The 20,465-nt window shown below is 47.7% G+C and overlaps 2 protein-coding genes across 4 annotated transcripts in view; one reads left to right on the forward strand and one right to left on the reverse strand.

The window, feature by feature from the left end:
- Nucleotides 1-1,457: 1,457 nt before the first annotated feature.
- LOC144111112 (uncharacterized) lies at nucleotides 1,458-3,909 on the reverse strand. Its single transcript, XM_077644251.1, has 3 exons — nucleotides 2,674-3,909; nucleotides 2,382-2,561; nucleotides 1,458-2,298 (listed from the first exon to the last, which is right to left on the reverse strand). The coding sequence occupies exons 1-3, from the start codon at nucleotides 2,914-2,916 to the stop codon at nucleotides 2,020-2,022; spliced, it is 702 nt and encodes a 233-aa protein (XP_077500377.1). The 5' UTR covers nucleotides 2,917-3,909; the 3' UTR covers nucleotides 1,458-2,019.
- A 147-nt stretch (nucleotides 3,910-4,056) lies between these two features.
- The window catches only part of LOC144111110 (DNA-directed primase/polymerase protein-like), a 67,217-nt gene continuing 50,808 nt past the window's right edge, over nucleotides 4,057-20,465 (forward strand). The window contains exons 1-4 of one of the 3 annotated variants that reach the window (XR_013309984.1): nucleotides 4,057-4,243; nucleotides 4,362-4,396; nucleotides 8,365-8,448; nucleotides 17,240-17,450. Coding sequence is in view for 1 of the 3 variants with exons in the window: in XM_077644250.1 (XP_077500376.1) it covers nucleotides 4,174-4,243; nucleotides 4,362-4,396; nucleotides 8,365-8,448; nucleotides 17,240-17,450 (400 nt within the window). In the remaining 2 variants the exon portion in view is untranslated. The other 2 variants (XM_077644250.1, XR_013309985.1) reach the window with 2 other exon arrangements.

Raw genomic sequence — 20,465 nt, forward strand, 5'->3', positions numbered from 1 at the left:
GAACAAAACAGAAAGGAGGAATCCCTTGCTGCACGTGTATTAGATATGTTGTTCACAGCAACATCTTGCATGAAGCTGCAGGGAAGAGAAAAGTCGATGAGACGTGGCCAGTTGTACTTGAGCCGTCTACATCGAAGGATTCACCACCGATCCTCTCACCAGGTTTCGTGAAGCTTGCGCTTTATCGTGCCGGTTTACCACTGTCCTTCTTGCTAGTGAAGCGATTATTTTTTTAATGTTCTCTTTTTGCCCCATTTGCCATCTGCCATTTTTGATCGTGCCATCTTCTGGGCAAGTACTACGTTTGAGGTTCGAAAAAGATGCATAAGCGATCACGACATATGCAAACAATAACAAAGACGAAACACGCTACAAGAGCACCACTAGCTGCATATCTGCATATCGCGCGCACACGTGCGACTGATTTTCGCTGACGATCGGCCGCTCCCGCTGTATTCAATTAGCTGTGTCGCCAGATCGTCTGTCGCGAGGCGCTTTCGCTGTGCCCGCATGACCGCTTGTCTTGACCTTCCAGGGGAATTGCGCGTTGCTCGCGCGCGGCTTAGCCCGAAGCCGGTAAACCGGCTGGCCACCGCCACATCTGGACCTGGTTTGACTCAAATTGGACTCAACCGCGCGCCGCGTCTTGTTCGGTTCGGGCGCGAAGAATACGCGAGATTCAAAGCGCTCGGCCGTCTCTGTCTCTATGGGGGGGGGGGGGGGTCGGTCACTTGACCCCAAGGGCGCTCCTTTTCAGCACCACCCCGCCGTCGCCCGCCTCCGATTGAACAGGCGGGGGGTTCAAAGGGGAGCTGCCGCGGAGAGGCCGGGCAGCTCGTCCTAATGACAGCGCAGAACATGCGTCACTGACAGCCCCCTTCCTTTCGCCGATTTGTCCATCGTACGTCGCGCCGAGCCAAACAAAGAAAAGGCCGTCAACCCCCCCCCCCCCCCTTCCCCTTCTGAATCGGGGGGCGGGGGGGGGGGGGGGCGGAAATTCCGCAAATAGTTTCCCAGAGGCATCCTGTTTTTTTTTTTTCATGTGGTCAAGGAAGGTGGCCCAAACAGTGCGAGGCAACGTTCTCTGTTCATTTTAGAGAAGCAAGCTTACACTGCAAAATTAAACCTTGTCTTTCTCTTCCAAATGCAATTAACTAGGAGTCCTGTCCAACCATTCCAGCTTGTTATGTGGGCACCCCCAACCATTTTTTATTTCCTTGTAACTCGCAGCCCTTCTTCACATTGGTCATTGTAGCCGCTATTGTTTCTCAAGTACCATGCAACATCTTGTTATTAGCAGTTGCTAATTCAAGCCTTCTGCAGGGTTTGAAGGACCTTTTTAATTGGAAATGAGAACTTGTGCACAGGGTGGAAAGCGCTTGATCTGCCAGGAAACACTAAAGCGGCCCCGAGAAGGGATCTTTATTAAGGATGACAGCCATCTTGGGCCTCTTCACTTGGCAACGACGACACAGTGTGTGCGGTCCCTATGGTTAGGCCCCAGCTGTGGAAGCCATCCTCGGACACGACCATGACCTTCGACATCTGATGTTTTTATTTAAAAACACAGGGACCAAAGTCGTGCTGTATGCAGTGCAATCGCCATGTGGTTCCATAATCATCCATTTAGCCCGGTTCTTTGGACGGATTCAGGAAACGACTGAAAAGAACAAAAGTAACGAGCAAACAAAGGTGCGCTGCATAAAAGTTAGAACGTAAAGAGACGAAGGCACGCTGCGCTAATGCTGTAGCGAGGTCTAACATGTAAAATTTCGCGGCTGGCGTCGATTTCTACAAAGCGCGAGTAGTGCCTACGGAAATAAAGGCGCACTGGAGATGGGTAAGTCTGTATACAAGCACGAGTTTTTGTCTCTACCAGCGATTTACTAGCTCACACTGCGCGATTTTGATGTCTGGCGTCGATTTCGACAGAGAGGGAATACGGGCACGAAACGGGACGCTCGCGATCTGCCAGGAAACAATGAGGTGGCCCTAAAAAGGGCCGTTTGCAGGTGCACTTCAACCGCGACCTGCAGCGGCGTGGCGGCGCGGTGAGCAGTAGGCCCAGCAGTGGTCCGTCTTGTGCCCTTTGGCTCCGCACCGACGATACCGGTGCACGACGTACACCTCTGCTGGTCTTGCCCTTGAAGCCGACGCTATCCCTGGTCCGTAGATCTTGACGAGGGCCGCGACGATAATCTTTGACATCTGGTCGATGCCCCGGTCTCTCGCCACGTGATATCGGTCTGCGGCAAACAAGGACAGCATCGGCTTGCCAGAAGCATCCAGGAAACGATGCTGCAAAAAAAGTTACGTTACAAGCGCCGCAATTTGGTGAGTTCTGCTCGAGAAAACTTGCGAAAATGTTGTTCAACCCTTACCTCGGGGTTGAGAATGTGCACGCCCGACAAGCGCTTCAGCGTGGCAGACAGACGGCGGTTCAGCTGGCGACGCCGGCGGTCCTCAAATTGCGCCTTACGTGGCTCATCGAAATGGCGTGGCAAGACTTTGAAGACCAGCACGACACTTGCCACGTTCTCCTGCAGCAGCAAAACGAGGTCCTGGAATGCGCAAGACATGTAGGGAAGCGGTACAGCACTTCATGAAGCGAAATTTGAGATAAAATGCCTACCTTTATGTGGCTGGAAGCGAAATTTGAGATAAAATGCGTACCTTTATGTGCCTGGCGATTTCTCGCGGGTCATCCCCTCTGTCGAGATCGTTGCCGCCAACATATAGGACAACAAAATCGGCGTGCCGAAAGCATGTCTCTCGAATCATTTCAGCTAGGCTGATTGCGTCGTGGCCGCTAAAGCTGAAAGTGCATGTACTCACTAACGGCGCAAGCCGTAAGCGAGAACTGCACAGAAATTTCAGCTGGCTGTCGCCGACGAGCGCACCACGCAAAAAAGCCATACCTGGACAGCTCCCGAAACGCGCCCGCCGCCGCCTAGGTTCACGAAGCGAATGGCGAATGCCCGTGCACCACGCAAGCACGGCGGACGGCCGGACCTAGCGATTCCCTAGGCCGTCTAGGGACAGGCCGAGAGATGCGCGGCGACCCCACATCCGGTTGAGAACAAGGAAGAAGCAGAAAAACGTCACGGAGAAGCGCATCCCATCGACCAATCAGCGTTTCCAGCCCACCTGCACCCAAACGCTTCTGGCCCTCTCTCGGCGGCCGGCTGGCTACGGTCGACTACGGTCGGCTACGTTCCGCGCTGGCAGCACCACGGCTTATCCGCGGCATATTTGTGTTCACCACAAGTTCACTTCAAACAGCGCTTGTCACATGCGCTGTTGCATTCGTCTTTCTCGCCAGTCGATTCTCTCGTGCTGTGGAGGTGAAACATGGCTGTGCTATTCAGTTATGGTGAATTCCAATCGCAGGCCCGGAGCGGTCTGCACGCTCTGTGACAGAGCGCCTGAATCCGGCGCAGAGCGCGCGACCTGAAATTGCGATTGGAGTACACTTGCTCTGGCCAGAGCATGTAGGGCGCCGCTGAAAAAGAACGTCACGCAAACTTCCGGTCGGATCCGCCGATTTCGGCGGATCAGTCCCGACTGCTCCAAGGAGCAATCTCGGCTCGGCCACCGCTCCCTGTCTACGATTGGAAGACGCGATGCCTGTTTTCTTCGGTTTCTCTGAAATTACAGGGTTCCCCAAACAATGCACACATTTCTCGCGTTGAGCTTGCTTATTCCTTTGATATTACAGTAGACGCTACACGAAAACAACGCGAACAACTGAGGACGGAAGGGCGAAAGACGCGACTTTCTGCATCGAAATACACAGCAGACATCGAACTTCCGGGACATGCAACCGAACTTGCGGCGGCTTCATTTGCGCCCACTTCGGAAAGTGGAGATCAGTGGTCACTCCCGGTCCTCACACTTCCTATCGCACGAATACTGATACTAAGTGTTTTTAAAAAGTAATTTTTTTAACTTTCATAGCACTCGCAACGTTATTAAAAAACTGATAACGTTAGTGCCCGTGGCGTGTGGGCTTAAATGGGCGAGCAATGTTTTCTCGATGGGCAACAATGGTAAGCGTTTTTTTTATTCTTTAAGAATGTCGGTAAATTTAAATCTGCTTTCTGTCCCGTCTCGGCGCGAACAACGTGCCTTTTCCTAGTTGTAACGTTTTGTCATCGTCCAGAATGCCTCACCATGGATGGCCAGAACCGGGGCTTTCGCAGCCAGCCTAGCACTACACTAGTTGGCTCCGCCGCTAGCCGAGGTGAGCGCGTCAAGGCAGTGGCGGGGCGCCGAGCGATTGCGCTTTTGTGTCGTTATCGGCGGAGATATTGGTTTTAATCACGTCACTGTTTGTTTCTCTCTTATCGACCTCACGCTAGAACTCCTACAGGAAAGACCGAGGCCACCGCAGCTTGTAAGTTACTGGTTTTTTGATTGGTTCCTAGCGGCAGATTAGGCGCCATCGTTATCGCTCGCCAGTTGTGACTGCGGTAGCCTGCGGTAGTCCTCATTGTTTCGAGCTTTCTGGGCGTATGTGATCGACAGAAAATGTACGTAACGTTGTTTTGTTGCAAGCGTTCATTTCCTTCTGCAAACGGCTCATTGAAGGGCACTTGGCCCTTTAGAACATTTATCGTTTTTGTCGCGCTGTTTGCTGTCCGGCGCGCGCAGTACGCGTCGAGCTAACTGCATCTGGCTGTGACGCATGCCTTCCGCAAAAGCTTATCCGACAGGCATGCCGGCAGAAGCGCACCTGTGAAAACTGCTTGTATGAGCTGTGGATTTACAGCGTTGTACTTTCCTGTGCTGTGTTCGATATGGCGATGGTACCGTGTGCTTTTCAGGACGCACATTTTTAACGTATGGCGTAGCTTGGCTTCGACCTTATGTAGGGCACACAGTGATATTGGATGACCTGTATCGTGTGCAAACTTATGCTGTGCCTTCGACTCTTGCTGGTATCTGCCCTGAACACTTGGAGCTTGTAGAACCTTTTAAGCGGCTGAAGCAAGTGATGCAGAAGTGCATGAATTGCGACCTGTGCAGGGAGTATTTCTACAGGCTTTCAGTTAGAATGGTCTCTAGCTCCCGTCATGTCTGATCACTTCCATAGATAGGTGTTTCCCAATCCCCAAGGAAGGACCGTGGACTGGAAAAGTGCTCTAGGCACTTCCAACTGCCATAAGCCTGCACTGATTGACTTGTTTGTACTACAGTGTGAATCATACTATAGGCAACACGGCAGCGTGCAGCTGCTGTGCTTCGCGAAGCGCTGTCGCCGAGATCCAGCGAGAAGGGGCAACACAAGGCCAGTGCCTACTACAGATGGTTCCTGAAGCGTTCCCTGGATTTCCCTCACAACACTGATTGCCACTCCACTGAACAGACTCTCCGCTATGCAGCACTGACAGTTGAGCCTCAACTGTTCATGCTTTATGTGATAAATGAGGAAACAGGGCTACAAGAAAGTAATCTAGGTTATAATCTGTCATACAGATCAAACAGAACGGTTGTAGAGCAGCGGCTCCCGGGTTTAATGTATATGGATGATTTGCTAATTCTGGTTAATTCTTGTGGGGACAAAGGAGGCGCTCTAGGCTTCACTTTTAGTGCATTTAAGTCAGGTCTGATGATCTTCACCAATTCCACTGATCAGGGTACTAACAATAGAAGGCCTTGAAATACCTAGAGTGGCAGAATACAAACTTCTCATGGCATGGATAACTAAAGTACAGATATATACATTGAAAAGCACGGAAAGACTGTTAAGGTGAAAGGGCGCTGATATTTTGCTATAATGAAACAAAGAGCTTTATGGGAATACAACAAGTACGAGGTACTGAGAGATGTTTGGAAAAAAATATTGGCACCAGGGCTTACTTTTGGGAATGCAGTTTAGTGTAAGGGCAGGAGTTCACTCAGGGCTAGAATTGATCAGAGAGCTGTCAGAAGATTAGCACTAGGTGCCCATGGCAAAATCATGAACAAGGCAGTGCAGGTCACGGTGGTATCTGCCCTGAACACTTGCAGCTGGTAGAAGCTTTTAAGTGGCTGAACCAAGTGATACAGAAGTGCATGAATTGCGAGTTGTGCAGGTAGTATTTCTACAGGTTTTCAGTTAGAGCGGTATCTAGCTCCCGTCATGTATGACCACTTCCACAGGTGGATTTTTCACAATCCCCAATGAAGGACTGTACGGGCAGTACGATGAGTCTAAAAATTAACATGCAGAAAAGTAAAGTAATGTTCAACAGTCCAGTAAGGGAACAGCAGTTCACAATTGGTAGCTCTGTGCTGGAAATGGCAAAGGAACATGTCTACTTATGGCAGGTAGTCATCGCTGATCCGGATCATGAGAGGGAAATAACTAGAATAAGAATGGGGTGGAGCACACATGACAGGTTCTCTCAGATCATAAATGGCAGTTTACCAATATCCCTCAAGAGAAAAGTATACAACAGCTATATCTTACCAGTACTCACCTACGAGGCAGAAACGTGCAGGCTAACAAAAAAGGTTCAGCTTAAGTTAAGGACAATGCAGCTAGCTATGGAAAGAAAAATGATAGGTGCAATATTAATAGACCGGAAGCAAGCAGAGTGGGTGAGGGAACAAACGCGGGTTAATGACATACTAATCGAAATAAAAGGAAGAATTGGGCTTGGGCAGGCCATGTAATGCGAAGGCAAGATAACCTCTGGACCTTAAAAATAACGGAGTGGATTCCAAGAGAAGGCAAGCGTAACAGGGAGTGGCAGAAAGTTAGGTGGGTGGATGAGATTAACAAGTTTGCGGGCATATGATGGGTGCAGCTGGCACAGGACAGGGCTAATTGGAGAGACATGGGAGAGGCCTTTGCCCTGATGATGATGACAGGGGGGCATAGGCTGGGCATTGTTCGAAGCACAGAAAGCCCAGAGTAAAATACCATATGAAGAATGCCTGAAGAAATTTGGCAATAATAGGTTGGCAGCTAAGGTGTCTAAATACTTGCACAGAAGGAGCGTTGACTCCCAGTGGCGTGACAGGTGAAAATCGCAGAAGGTAGAAACGAAATTCAATGGAAAAGAAGCAGGCTCGAAACTACAGTAGAACCCCTCCATAATAAAGTCCCCTCCATAATAAAGTGACTCGGACCAGCAAAAATCTTTACTATATCCTAGTCCTTACTATATCAGTTGTTGGTGATGGCATGACTCTGAAGATGCTATCTGGTAATTCATTGGCTACTTACTAAACACAGTTTTGGTTTAAGAAAGAAACACTTACAAATACCTTCCATCCTGCTCCCTTCATGTGATAATTATTTATTTTGTTTTATCACATTTCATGTAATCATGTTTCTGGTTTTGTTTACGTCTTGAGGAAGTAGTACATTTACTATGAGGCAACGAATGCGGTGCAAGTTTGATTTTGTGTGAAATCAAAAGTTTAGCATGAACACGGCGTCATTTTCCGCATCCTCAGTCATTTAAGAGGCTATATGTGAGACACACCTCAGTAAATAAGGAGACTAGCAGCAATAGTTAAAAAGTTTACTCACTATCAGTTAACCAGCCTACTAGTCAGAACGTCTTTGTTGTATTCTGATGTGCTGCATTGCTGATGGAGCTATGCCTAAAAACTCAAATAGCGTATTAAGGTGGAAGCCTTCAATGGCTCATGCTTGCAGCCTGTCCATCGATCCGTTACGCTCTTTAGCAACTCTATAAGAAAAAAAATTTTTGTGCACGATGGGATTCGAACCACCATCCTTCCGTTCCGTAGCCGCGCGTGCTAACAACTACACTACTTCCTGCCAACACATATCTAGTTTTCTTTGTCTATGACGCTGGAAAGTGCGGAATGGCATCGAATCAGACGGATGCCTCCCAAACGCCCTCCAGTGTCCCCAGCATTTAAGATTCACAAACAATTGTGTACTTAATGAACATCTTAACCACACATCACACCAGGTATAGTGTTTAGTTTTCGGTTGGCATACATTGTGCGGGGCTGGTTTTTGTATGTGTGCAGTGTGATCAAGCTCCGGGAGGTGGATTTTGAGAGATTTCTGCACAGAGCTGATTAAAACACGACCAACTTAAGAAGCCATGTTTACAATGCATATGAATACAGTAGGCATGAACAGAGCATGGACAGAGTTTGGACTAGGTTACGCCATCTGATGGCAGTGCATTTCACTAATATAACATGATGTTCATTGCACCATTGATCTGTGCCAGTGGGCCGTGCATTAACAACAGTGAGTGGAGCGGCTCTACAGAGGAGGGTGTGGCTGACGTGGGGTGGGAATGCCTGCTAGAACACAACAGATTGCATTGTGTCCCCATGCGGGCAGCTGCTGAGCTTGTCGCGGTTAAGTGCCTGTTTTTCTTGCAGCACGAATTTCGCTCGTCCACAGAAGTTCGTCTCTGGCTGCCGCAGATCCAGAGAGAGATCGCTTTGTGCCTCCAGCGGGCTCAGGTATTTTACTTCTGTTTCCTCACTTCTTGGAAGGCCAGGCAGCGATATGCTTGTTGCCCGGTGCCAAAAATTTTTCACTTATTTTGTTCTGGGTTTGATGGAGGCAGATTGCTGAAGCACGTCAATCGAGATTACCCCAGTTTCAGTCGAAATCAATCTAAAGCCGTCTGCTGTAGTCAGACGTCAATATAACAAATGTAACAGTAGCTTGGTTTGGGCTAGTTGGTAATAGTTCTTAGAAAACATAGCGCAAAAAGGACACGGACGACACAGAAGTGGACAGGACAGGCGCTGTCCTGTCCACTTCTGTGTCGTCCGTGTCCTTTTTGCGCTATGTTTTCTAATAACAAATGTAGATGCAAAAAGGAGCTTTTCTGTCTGTTGCCAAATTGTGACTCCTCCTCCCTGGTGCTCACTGAAGGAGTAAACAGCAAATTTTAGTTGTACTTTCTCTCTTTTGAATCGTGCCCAGTGCATTAGAAAACATAGACAGCCACTAAAAATGCACCAACAAGCGGTAAATAGCGTTTGAATTTTTTCTCTTATTCCGTTCGGGTTTAAACAGCCAAACGACAGCTGTGGCGTACTAATTGCGTTCAGGTCATGGGAGGCATACAAAAACTGCGGTATGGTTGCGGCTTTCTTTGTTTTAATTCACATCAACTCTTTCACAAGAATGGCATTTTTCTGGGCCAGTTGGTATGAATCCATGATTTGGGCCAGCATGAACTTTGGGACACAAACGAATAGAGACACATGGAACACGGAACACACTGCTGAACACACAGCAGTGTGTTCCGTGTTCCATGTGTCTCTATTCGTTTGTGTCCCAAAGTTCATGCTGGCCCAAATCATGGATTCTTTCACAAGCCTGCTCAAGAGTTGGAATGACAAAAAATGGACAAGCACCAATTATATTGCATTTTCTGTGATTCACATGCCGTGAACACATCTTGTTTGGCACAGCTGCTGTTTGGGTTTTTAAACCTATATGACACAACAAAAACTGAACTATAAATTAATCAGCTGCCACAGGTAATATGCCATTGTTTAGCATATCAGTCCAAAGAAAAAAATATGCATTCAAATATTTGGTGTCTCTACTCCTTCGAGGTTCTTTAATTAAAGAAATTCAGAACATACTGATTTTATTTTCTTTGGTGTCTTACGTTTATGAGAGCAAGGTAGTATTTTTATTTGCGATTTTGCGAGGCCATTTTCTGCTCACTTTGAATTTAATGATGTCTTTGAATGTGACATGCACAAGCAACAAAAGAGAGATTGAAGATCCTGTGGCTCGCACTGTATGCTAAAGGTGGCCATGAATTTCCACTCATGTTGGTCTCGTTCTCAATTCTGCTATTATTTGCAGTTTGTCGGCAAGTTTCCTCATATTTATTTATTTATTTACATACCTACAGTGGCCTTGCGTGCATTAGTGTAGGGCGGAAAAGAAAAAACAATATGAGTGCACAGATGATATATAATGCAAATTCAGCTGCAATTTGAAAGGCAGGAAACCAGCAGTGAAAAATAAAACGACACGTATGCACGTAGTTGTCTTCATATTTGCGTCACTTAATCACACTGTGCCATGGTAAGTGGAAAAACAGGCATGAAAAGTTAAAAGCAATGCTAAAACCCATTAAAAAAGAATATTTTTCAGATCCTGGATAAAAGACGAAGGGGTTCTGGAAACAATTTCTCCAGGCAGACCATTCCACTCATGCATTGTCTCAGGGAAGAAGCTGTTCTTAAATAAGTTTATCCGGCAAGCATATTCACGAACTTTTTGGCAATGGTCCGTTCGTGCAGATACATATGTTGGTTTCTTTAGCTATATATCTTTGTTGATGCCTGTTCTAGAGTAAAAGATACTATAAAATAGCGACAAGCGTAGGTATTTTCTTCTGGTTTCAAACAGCGGCCACCCCAAGTTTTTGGAAAGATCGCGAGATCTTTTCGAAAAGTCATAATTACCTGACACAAAGCGAGCAGCACGTGCCTGCACGCGTTCAAGTTTTGCAATGTTGCACTGGGTTGACGGATCCAAAGTACTGCAAGCGTACTAAGAATGGGACGTACATTTGACAGAAATAATGTTTCCTTTAGCTTAGTTGGTGCCTGATTAAAGTTTCGTCTAAGGAAATTTAACATTCGACTAGCCTTCAGAGTTATGTTATGTATATGAGCATTCCATGACAAATTGGCAGAGAATACAACCCACAAATATTTGTATTCGCTTGCAACCGACAGGCAAGTTCCATCCATGACATAATTGGTAAGCATTGGTTGTTTTTTAGTTGTAAACCTTACGAGATTGCATTTGTATAAATTAAGGGACATCTTCCAGGACTGGCACCACAAGAACACGGAGTCCAGGTCGTTCTGTAAATTTTGAGAGTCGACCGCTCTGGTGATTTCGCGGTAGATACAGCAATCATCCGCGTACAATCGAACACGGCTGGTGATACGGTCAGTAAGGTCATCGATATAAATCAAGAAAAGTAGAGGGCCCAAAACTGACCCCTGTGGGACACCAGATAATACAGACACAATTGATGAGCACTCTCCATCCAGAACCACGCACTGTTTCCTTTCAGAGGTATGCTTGAATCCATGCTAAGAGATTGGCCAGTATATTAAGAAGGGATGTTTTGTGTATCAGGAGTGCATGACAAACGGAATCAAATGCCTTCCGAAAATCTAAAAATATACAGTCCACCTGCGTACCTCAGTTAATTGAGGCTGCTATATCATGAGTAAATTCAATTAATTGCGTATCACAAGAAAACCCAGCCCTAAAACTGTGCTGCGTTGGTGAAAAGAAGTTATTACTCTGCAGGTGATTAATTAGGTTAGTGTAAATGACATGCTCTAGTGTTTTACACACTACGCTTGTTAAGGAAATGCGTCTGTAGTTACATGTTACGTTTTGTCACCGCTCTTATGGATTGGAATTATGCTTGCATTTTTCCAGTCAGAGGGTAAAACGTCTTGCTCAAGAGAGGTTTCAAAGAGTAGTACTAAAAATGGAGTAATAGCTAACGCGCAGTTCTTTAGGACAAAATTTGATATGCCATCTGGACCAGGGGCAGAATGTACATTAATCTTCTGCAGTAAAGACACGATACCACATTCAGAAAATGATACCTCATTCATTCTTGTGAAGCTGGAAGCGCATTGCGAAGCGACGACTGCGGTGGCAGGTTGTGAGAAAGCAGATTGAAAAAATGCATTAAAACTTTCAGCTTTTGCTTTTTTATTGGCATTGTAGTTTGTACCGTCAATAACATCTGGAATAGCCTGCCTGGTGTTTTTCTTCTTTTTGACGTATTTCCACAATTTCTTTGGGTTGTGATTTAAGTTTATCACCTAGATTGGAAAGGTATGTATTATGTGCTCTGCGCATCTCTTTTGCAACGACCCTGCTCAGCTCTTTCATTTGTGAGCCCAACTTTAGGTCAGGAGACTGGCAATATCTATGAAATGATCTATCTTTTCTGTTTATCAACGTGCGAAGTTCTCTTTTATTTTCATAGTTTTGTTGATAAGTATGTAACAAGATGTTTTCCACACAGAATGCTTTAGAAACATGTGAGATCAATTTGGAATGCTGAAGCATTGGAATGTTGGCTGAAAGATGTTCGCAATGTAGTGAAGGGTTTTCGTGACAGGCAAAACTTGATCAGGTCAAAGTTAGCCTGTATGCCATTGCCTTTCACTCACCTTTAACCCTTTGTAAGGCACAAGCTGTATTCTTGTTTCACATGCATGCATATTGTCATGTCGTGGTGATGGCAGTCCAGTGTGCAGGAAGACAGCGAAAAGGCTTCCAAATGAAACTCTTTATTGCGCTCACTTGCGCCCTCGAAGAACTGAAAGACTCAGCGGTGGCGTAGCAACAAGTGTGCTTAACAAGCGTCGAACAGAATCCCTACTGCTCTCGGCTGTGCTCAGTTTAAAGCTGATAGCGAACTTTCGAGGTACGGTGTGCAAAGCGACCACAACAGTCTGGAACTGCGTAGAATCTGCTCCGCCTGGATGCGATCAGTCAAGGTAAATCTGGTCGCGTCTTGCATCACAGAATGAGTGATAAAGCCGCATGCCGGCAGCTTTGAAGAATGAACAAACAAACACTACAAAGATTCGTGGCATTACTGCCCTCTCAAAGAAGCATCTACCAGGTGCTTTAAAACAAGTAAGGTGACTGGAAAAAAATAAAACGGTCTGTGCACAATAAGCACTGAGAATGGAAACACAGCGTCCTTTAGCGCACATAATAGCACTTTTAACGGACGACATTTACAACTTCTGGTCGTACGCGGCGTCGCTGGTATGCAGTAATTTCCTCAGGGACTACTTCATAGTCCAGTTCACCTAGCCCACGAAGAACCATGTATGGGCCGAAATAGCGGCGCAAAATTTTACACTCAGTCTATCGCGGCTAATGGGCGTCCAAACCCAGACTCCGTCCCCTGGCTTGTAACACTTTTGAATGCAGTGGAGGGCATGAGAAACCCCAAGATGTTCAGCTTTTTTCAAATTTTTTCAAACTGTCACGCACTGCTGACCAAAATGACCACCGGCGCCGGAAGTCATTCTAGATTTTGTCACCTACAGTGTCTTTTTCAGATTTTCAGACTAGAAAAAACATTTTGGCGCAAACATTGCTAACTCGGGTTGGATTTCGTGGCAACACCCATGCACCTAGAATCGTGTAGCGCAAGAGGCCCCATCCTAGCACACACTTTCAAGGGCCTATCGATTGCTCGCTGTTGCGACTAAAATTTCGGTGCAATTACTCGCAATACATGGCTGGTGACAGCTGCTGCTGCACAGTACACTGGAACGAAGGACAGCGTCAATGAGATCTTTCCCCGGCCATTCCATATGTACAAAAATGTAAAGGTTCTTGAAAGACAACCATTAATTAAAATATTTCTCCTCTACTGGCTAGTTTTATGGCCTTTACGTTTTTCATATCAGCGGCATGCACTGCTTTGCTGGTTTCTAGACTTCGTGTGATATTTTCTTTACTTAATAAATACGCAAAAACATGGAAGCATTGGTATCAGTTATGTCTGCCACGAGTGAACGATAAGGGTATAGTTGGTATGACATGATTACAAGACATAAAACTAAGCAGGGGACAAGACACAGAGGAGAAGCAAACAGGGCGAGCTCGTCCTGTTTGCTTCTCTCCTGTGTCTTGTCCCCTGCTCAGTTTTATGTTTTGTAATCATGTCTGCCACAATATTTAAGACATACGAATACATTATTTTAATTTAAAAAATACATATTGCACTTGTGTAGATAGTGCATAGCGTTATCTAATACACAATGGCATTGTCATTGGCAATGCAGTTATTATTGTTGCGTATGATCCTTCCACAAATTCTTATGAGCATGAGCCCCCCCCCCCCCCCCCCCCCCCCCCTCCCCCGAACAAAATTTCTGGCTACGCTACTGCCTTCAGCTGTGGTTAGGGCGAGGAAGGTTAAAGAAAAACAAGCACAACCAAACACTGCCAGGAGACCCCAAGGAGCAAACTAGGGTGTTGGGAAACCCCCACCCCCCTTCCCCCATGAAGTATCCCTGGTAGCAAAAAGCAGGAAAGAATTCTTTTCCAAGCGGGGCCATGGCGTAGACATATGACCTACTCCGCCAGACACCACGCCTTCCGCTAACATAGGAGGAGGAAAGGCGAATTTCTCTTGCAGAGCCTACTCGATGAGGCACGAGAGACAAAAATTTCTGGGAGGTAAAGGAAGGAGAGGGGCATGGCAAAGTAGCTTGATTGCGATGGCTGTAACTACGCTATTAATGAGTCTTTAAAAAAAAAAATTTGCGGCCGTGCCTTCAGGGTAGGATGCCTCACTACCAGAGAAGTAGAAAATGTTTTTGACCAGAGGGTGGTCAGTGGCCCTTTGCCCTTTAACTTAAGCTGAACCCTTTTCGTTAGCCTGCACATTTCTGCCCCGTAGGTGAGTACCAGTAAGGTGCACCTGTTGTACACTTTTCTCTTGAGGGATATATGTAACACGATATTCATGATCTGAGCCTGCCATATGCACTCCGCCCCATTCTTATTCTTTTAGTTATTTCACTCTCGTGATCTGGTTCTGCGGTCACTACCTGCTTTAAGTAGACATATTTCCTTACCACTTCCAGCACCTCGCTACTAAGTTTAAAGGGACACTGAGGAGAACCCTATCAAAATTTTTTTGTTAGCAATATCGGATAGTTCGGCATTTCATGGCTTTGTTGACGCTTGTCCGGGAGAGAAAGATGCATTTATTTCAAAGAAATTTGGATTCGAAGTTGAAAAATTTTTTCCCGCCGCTCCGATTCAAACTCGAGAACTCTTATGACAACACAGAGAACTCTTATGACGACACAGAACGGAGTAACGTGAAACGTGACGTAAACGGAGACTCTGTGATTTCTGGCGGCTAGCGGTGCGGTCTAGCAGCTGCCAAAATGAAAGCTACCGCCGCCGCACGTTGAAGGCATCTATCGGGGGTCGCCACCGTCGCTTCGTTTACGTTTGCACCGGCGTCTTGCCAGCGTTACGATGGATCCCGTTCCCGAACCCGACGACGTAGTTCTCGCAAAAACTCTGGCCTGCATTTCAGCGACCTCAGCCCCACAGAGCGTGCGATGCTTTTGAGGGAGCACAGTTAGGTTAGGCGCCGGCGGGTGGTTTCCCCCTTCCTCAGAGAGCAGCCGTTGCAAACTAAATATCATAACCTCAGTGCGGGGAGTCGCGAGGGGTGCGTTGCGCCCATCGGAGGCTGGCCGGGGGTTTGGGGCCAACGGATTGTGATTCCTTGAACGGAGCGGTTGCACGGCGCAGCAGGCAGCGTCGAGGTCTCCCACGGTTGCATGGGCCAAGTTATTTATTTATTTTTTGCCCGAAGAAACAAATGGGTGCTCGAGGGCAGTCGCGTTTAAAGTTGGCGGCTTGAAACCAAAGCCGGCGCACGACGCTTCAACGGGTTCCGCTTAATCCAACGGGTCCACTGGATCTGGCTCTCTCGCCAACTTGCATGTACCTTCAGATTTGTACTGTGAATGGATTAAAATAGACGAGCTCGAAAAGAACAGCTCCGCCGAACTGCCGCAGCTATTGAATATAACGCGCACCTCGCCGCAGAGCCAAATCAGTCTGGCCGGCCGGCGGCGGCTGGCGCACTCGGCGCGAAATAGATACATGCTCCAATCTCCCCGCCAATGCGGTCAGAGTGCGCCGAATGCATCGGCGGTCAAGCGCAGTTGGAGTATAGAGGGTCTCTCTTTGACCGGCGTGACTTCGCCGTGCAGGGCGCGCGCACGCGCGCCTCGCCGCAGCATAAACGCTGCCTTAACAGAGCCTGCGCTTAAACCGCTAACCAACGTATTCAGCGGCGGCATCCATGGGAGCCACTGGAACCCCCCGCCCACTCACTAAATAAAAGAAAAGAAGTCCAGTGCCAAATCGGAATCGAACCAGGGCCTTCACTGTTTGAGGTGGAAACGCTACCGCTCCGCTACGACGGCTCAAGTTACAGCCGTCAATAAAGGCGCATCTAGTGAATGTACTATTGTGATGCAGAAATCTCCGCGCTTTCGCTAGGTATATCCTGGCCTAACAGAGCTAGGCCATCAGCAATTTTTCTCAACTGCCTTGTACATTGTCTCCCGTCCCTAATAAACAATTTCCGTTAAGTAGTTTGAAGTTGACTGGCACAGCCGAGAATGTTTCACCGGGCAAGCGTGCAAATACACAAGTGCTGCCTTGTACTATCACCGACCATCGTGCCATCATAGCTTTTCATCGACCGTGACGATCATCTGACAAGCCTTAACAGGCTCCTTCAAAGGTTGACTAGCACTTGAAGCGGCACTTGGAGTTCCTCTGCTGTTCGGCACTTGTAAATCGAAGCGCGTCAAAAACAAAATCACGGGGCACGCAAAGCTCATAGATGCGAAGCGCCATAAAAAATCGAAACTCTCCTGGCCGCCTGTGGCGCCGCCAAGCATCCGTTTTCTTTGCTTCCAACATTCAGGTTGTCTTTTGCCTGCCTTCCTTGTGTGATAAAAGTGCACTATTGGTTTTAAAAAAAAAACTTACTTCAGTATTTATCTGCGCAACCTACCTTTGTCAGCCTCAGAGATTCGCGACACCAAGTAGGATGGAAAATTCCTCCAAGGTGGCGTCTCTTGTCCTATGGCGTCACCACGCTTGTACTTGCGAGATTGGCCTGCGGTGGCGATACCTGTATTTTGGTTCTTGCTATTTTCTACCTTACAAGAGCTTTGTTTTCAGTAAGAGCGGCGTTTTTGTGATCAGGAGCTGGTATTCTATCGATACAAGCCAACTTCAATTTCTCCTCAGTGTCCCTTTAAACTGATATTGTCTACTGAGACTGTTTCATGTGTGTCTGACTAGTTTACTGATCACAAGTCAGTCTTTGGGACCTTTAAGTTCTACCGTGACTGATACGCATGCATAGAACGGCTGAAATAAACATTGTGTCATGTCGCTACTGTGCTTCATGCCATGCAAATACACAACACACAGAATACTCTTGACATACCACTATAAACAATACAAACAATGGCCACTTAGTCCTAGTGAACCTAATTTGCATTTCGCCTAACTGCGCAAATCGACCGTCATTTTTTTTTTTGCCAAGTATAAAGTGTTCACTTCCCAGCTCTGTCTCAGAGTATGACATACCACATCGCCACATTTCCTTTCAAGTGTGGGTGCCAGAAACTCAATGTTGTTAACGATGATGTGCAGGACCCATCTCAGTCGACGTACGAGACGGCTCACTTCCAGCGGCAAGCAGAGCAGCTGCGTGACTACTACCACGCGTGTCGGGGCCGACTGCGAGAGCTGGATGGTCAGGACTCTGACAGCTCCCAGTCATCATCCTCTACCGTTTCCGCTCCGGTAACTGTCAGCCACCACGTGGACGTCACTACAACCCGCCTGGGCGATGGTGGCTTAGGTAACCCAGCTCTGTACGGTCATTCTCTCTTTTTTTTTTTTGTTCACATTTTGCCTGCCACCCTCAACCGGTTAGTTGTTACAGAGGTGAGTGGATTCAAAAGGAAAAGAGCAAATTGTACAAGGGCAGTCACAGTGTGGACAAGGCAGCACGGACACAAAAGCCGGAGACACACAGACGTTTGGATGAGTTGGTTGTTTATGATAAGTGTAGTCGCAGTGCTGGGACTACCCAATCATGACAATCAACTTGCCCGAACTTCTGCCCATGCACAAGAATGACTATAGGAGTAGGGATCTTGAGTACGAATCCAACGAGTGACGACAGAAATAGAAAGATTAGCAAGGAGATTCAAAGTAAAAGAACATGCTGCTTTGTGAGCTGCAACTACATGAGGTCACATAGCTACAGTGCAGACAGCGGCTGTCAGTAAAGGGCAGGATGGCTTGCTGCTGTATATGCATTTTCTTTTCACCGTTATTGGCCGTGAGCAAAGCTTGCTGTGTTTTACCTAGTCCAATGTGTTGAGGGCCACTGGTGATACAATACGTACAAGCTTTCCCCTTTCCTGGTGGACAGGTTATTGGGGGTGAAACTGTGTCGGCACTCTTAGGCCAGAGTGGCAGAAGAATGGCTCAAAAGATTTCGTGTTGCCGGCTGTGTTCATATCGATCGTGCAGTGTATACCATGCCTTTGTTCAGTGTTATAAATGTGCCCGTTTTCTGTCAAGTAAACAGTTGGAGGTAAGCTCATGTGTCGTTCTCATTCTTGTGCTGTCGTAGTTGCGCTGCCGTTCTCTTGTCAGGCACCAGCTTGCCCAACAATCTGTTGTTCTGAAGACCAGAGCTGCCCTCACGCCTTAATGCATCGTCACCATCATTCGTTGCATTGCAGAAGAGATTGTAAGGTAGGGTAGGCTGGAGATTGGACAGAATTAAGCAAGCTCTAGCTTGCCAGTATACTCATTTGTGGGGCAGCAATGTGGAAGCTAACGAAAAGCGTTCAACTGAAGTTAAGGACAATGCAACAAGCTATGGAAAAGAAAATGGTAGGGGTAACATTAAAGGGACACTGAGGAGAAATTGAAGTTGCCTTGTATCTATAGAATACCAGCTCCTGATCACAAAAACGCCGGTCTTACTGAAAACAAAGCTCTTGTAAGGTAGAAAATAGTAAGAACCAATATACAGGTATCGCCGCCACAGGCCAAACTCGCAAGTACAAGCGTGGTGACGTCGTAGGACAAGAGACGTCACCTTGGAGGAATTTTCCTTCCTACATTGGCGCGAATCTCTGAGGCTGACAAAGGAAGATTGCGCGGTTCAATATAGAAGTAAGTTTTGTCTTAAAACCGATAGTGCACTTTTATCACACAAAGAAGGCAGACAAAAGGCAACCTGAATGTTGGAAGCAAAGAAAACCGATGCTTGGCGGCGCCACAGGCGGCCAGGAGAGTTTCTATTTTTTAAGGCGCTTCGCGTCTATGAGCTTTGCGTGCCCCGTGGTTTTGTTTTTGACGCGCCTCGATTTACAAGCGCCGAACAGCAGAGGAACTCCAAGTGCCGCTTCAAGTGCTAGTTAACCTTTGGAGGAGCCTGTTAAGGCTCGTCAGATGATCGCCACGGTCGATGAAAAACTGTGATGGCACGATGGTCGGTAATCGTACAAGGCAGCACTTGTGTTTTTGCACGTTCGCCCGGCGAAACATTCCCGGCTGTGCCAGTCAACTTCAAACTACTTAACGGAAATCAATTATTAGGGACGAGAGACAAGGTACAAGGCAGTTCAGAAAAATTGCTGATGGCCTAGCTCTGTTAGGCCAGGATATACCTAGCGAAAGCGCGGAGATTTTTGCATCGGAAGAGTGCATTCACTAGATGCGCCTTTATTGTTAATTGTTGCTTGTGCCGTCGTGGCGGTGCGGCAGCGTCTCCGCCTCACACGCCAAAAGCCCTGGTTCGATTCCGGACCTCGGTACAGGATTTTTTTTTTTGTTGTTCAGTGAGTGGGCGGGGGGTTTCAGTGGCTCCCATAGATGCCGCCACCGAATACGTTGGTTTAGCAGATAAGCGCAGGCTCTGTTATGGCGCGTTTATGCTCCGGCGTAACGCGCGCTCGCGCTGCACGGCGACGCCGACGCGTTCGTCGGCTTCGGCGCACTCTGACCACACTGGCGGGGAGACTTGGAGCATGTCTCTATTTCGCGCCGAGTGCGCCAGCCGCCGCCTGCCCGGCCAGACTGATTCAGCTCCGCGGCGAGGTGCGCGTTGTGACGTGACGTAATTCATTAACTTCGGCAGTTTGGCGGAGCTGTTCCTTTCGAGCTCTCGGCCAATTTGATCCATTCACAGTACACATCTGAAGGTACATGCAAGTGGGCGAGAGAGCCCGATCCAGTGGACCCGTTGGATCTAGCGGAAGCCGTTGAAGCGTCGTGCGTCGGCTTTAGTTTCAAGGCGCCCACTTTAAACGCGACCACCCTTGAGCAGCTATCCGTTTTTTGTGGCAATAAAATAAATAACTTGACCCTTGCAATCGTGGGAGACCTCGACGTCGCCTGCTGCCCCGTGCAACCACGCCGTTCAAGGAATCCTAATACGTTGGCCCCAAAGCCCCGGCCAGCCTCCGATGGGCGCAACGCGCCGACCTTGTCCTGGCGCCTCGCGACTACCCGCACTGTGGTTATGATATTTAGTTTGCAACGGCTGCTCACTAAGGAAGTGGGAAACGACCTGCCGGCGCCTAACCTAACCGTGCTCCCTCAAAAGCATCGCACGCTCTGTGGGGCTAAGGTCGCTGAAATGCAGACCGGAGATTTTGCGAGAACTACGTCGTCGGGTTCGGGAACGGGATCCATCGCAACGCTGGCAACACGCCGGTGCAAACGTAAACGAAGCGACGGTAGCGACCCCCGATAGATGCCTTCAACGTGCGGCGGCGGTAGCTTTCATTTCGCCAGCTGCTAGACCGCACCGCAAGCCGCCAGAAATCACGGAGTCTCCGTTTACGTCATG

Source organism: Amblyomma americanum, chromosome 11, assembly GCF_052857255.1.
Source record: "Amblyomma americanum isolate KBUSLIRL-KWMA chromosome 11, ASM5285725v1, whole genome shotgun sequence".
In the NCBI taxonomy this organism is placed as follows: Eukaryota; Metazoa; Arthropoda; class Arachnida; order Ixodida; family Ixodidae; genus Amblyomma; species Amblyomma americanum.

Coding starts and splice junctions, on each gene's coding strand:
- LOC144111112 (XM_077644251.1), bottom strand. CDS start 2,916: ATGGCTTTTTTGCGTGGTGCGCTCGTCGGCGACAGCCAGCTGAAATTT. Junction 2,562..2,673: donor AAATCGCCAGGCACATAAAG/GTACGCATTTTA, acceptor TGCGCATTCCAG/GACCTCGTTTTGCTGCTGCA. Junction 2,299..2,381: donor TGCACATTCTCAACCCCGAG/GTAAGGGTTGAA, acceptor CTTTTTTTGCAG/CATCGTTTCCTGGATGCTTC.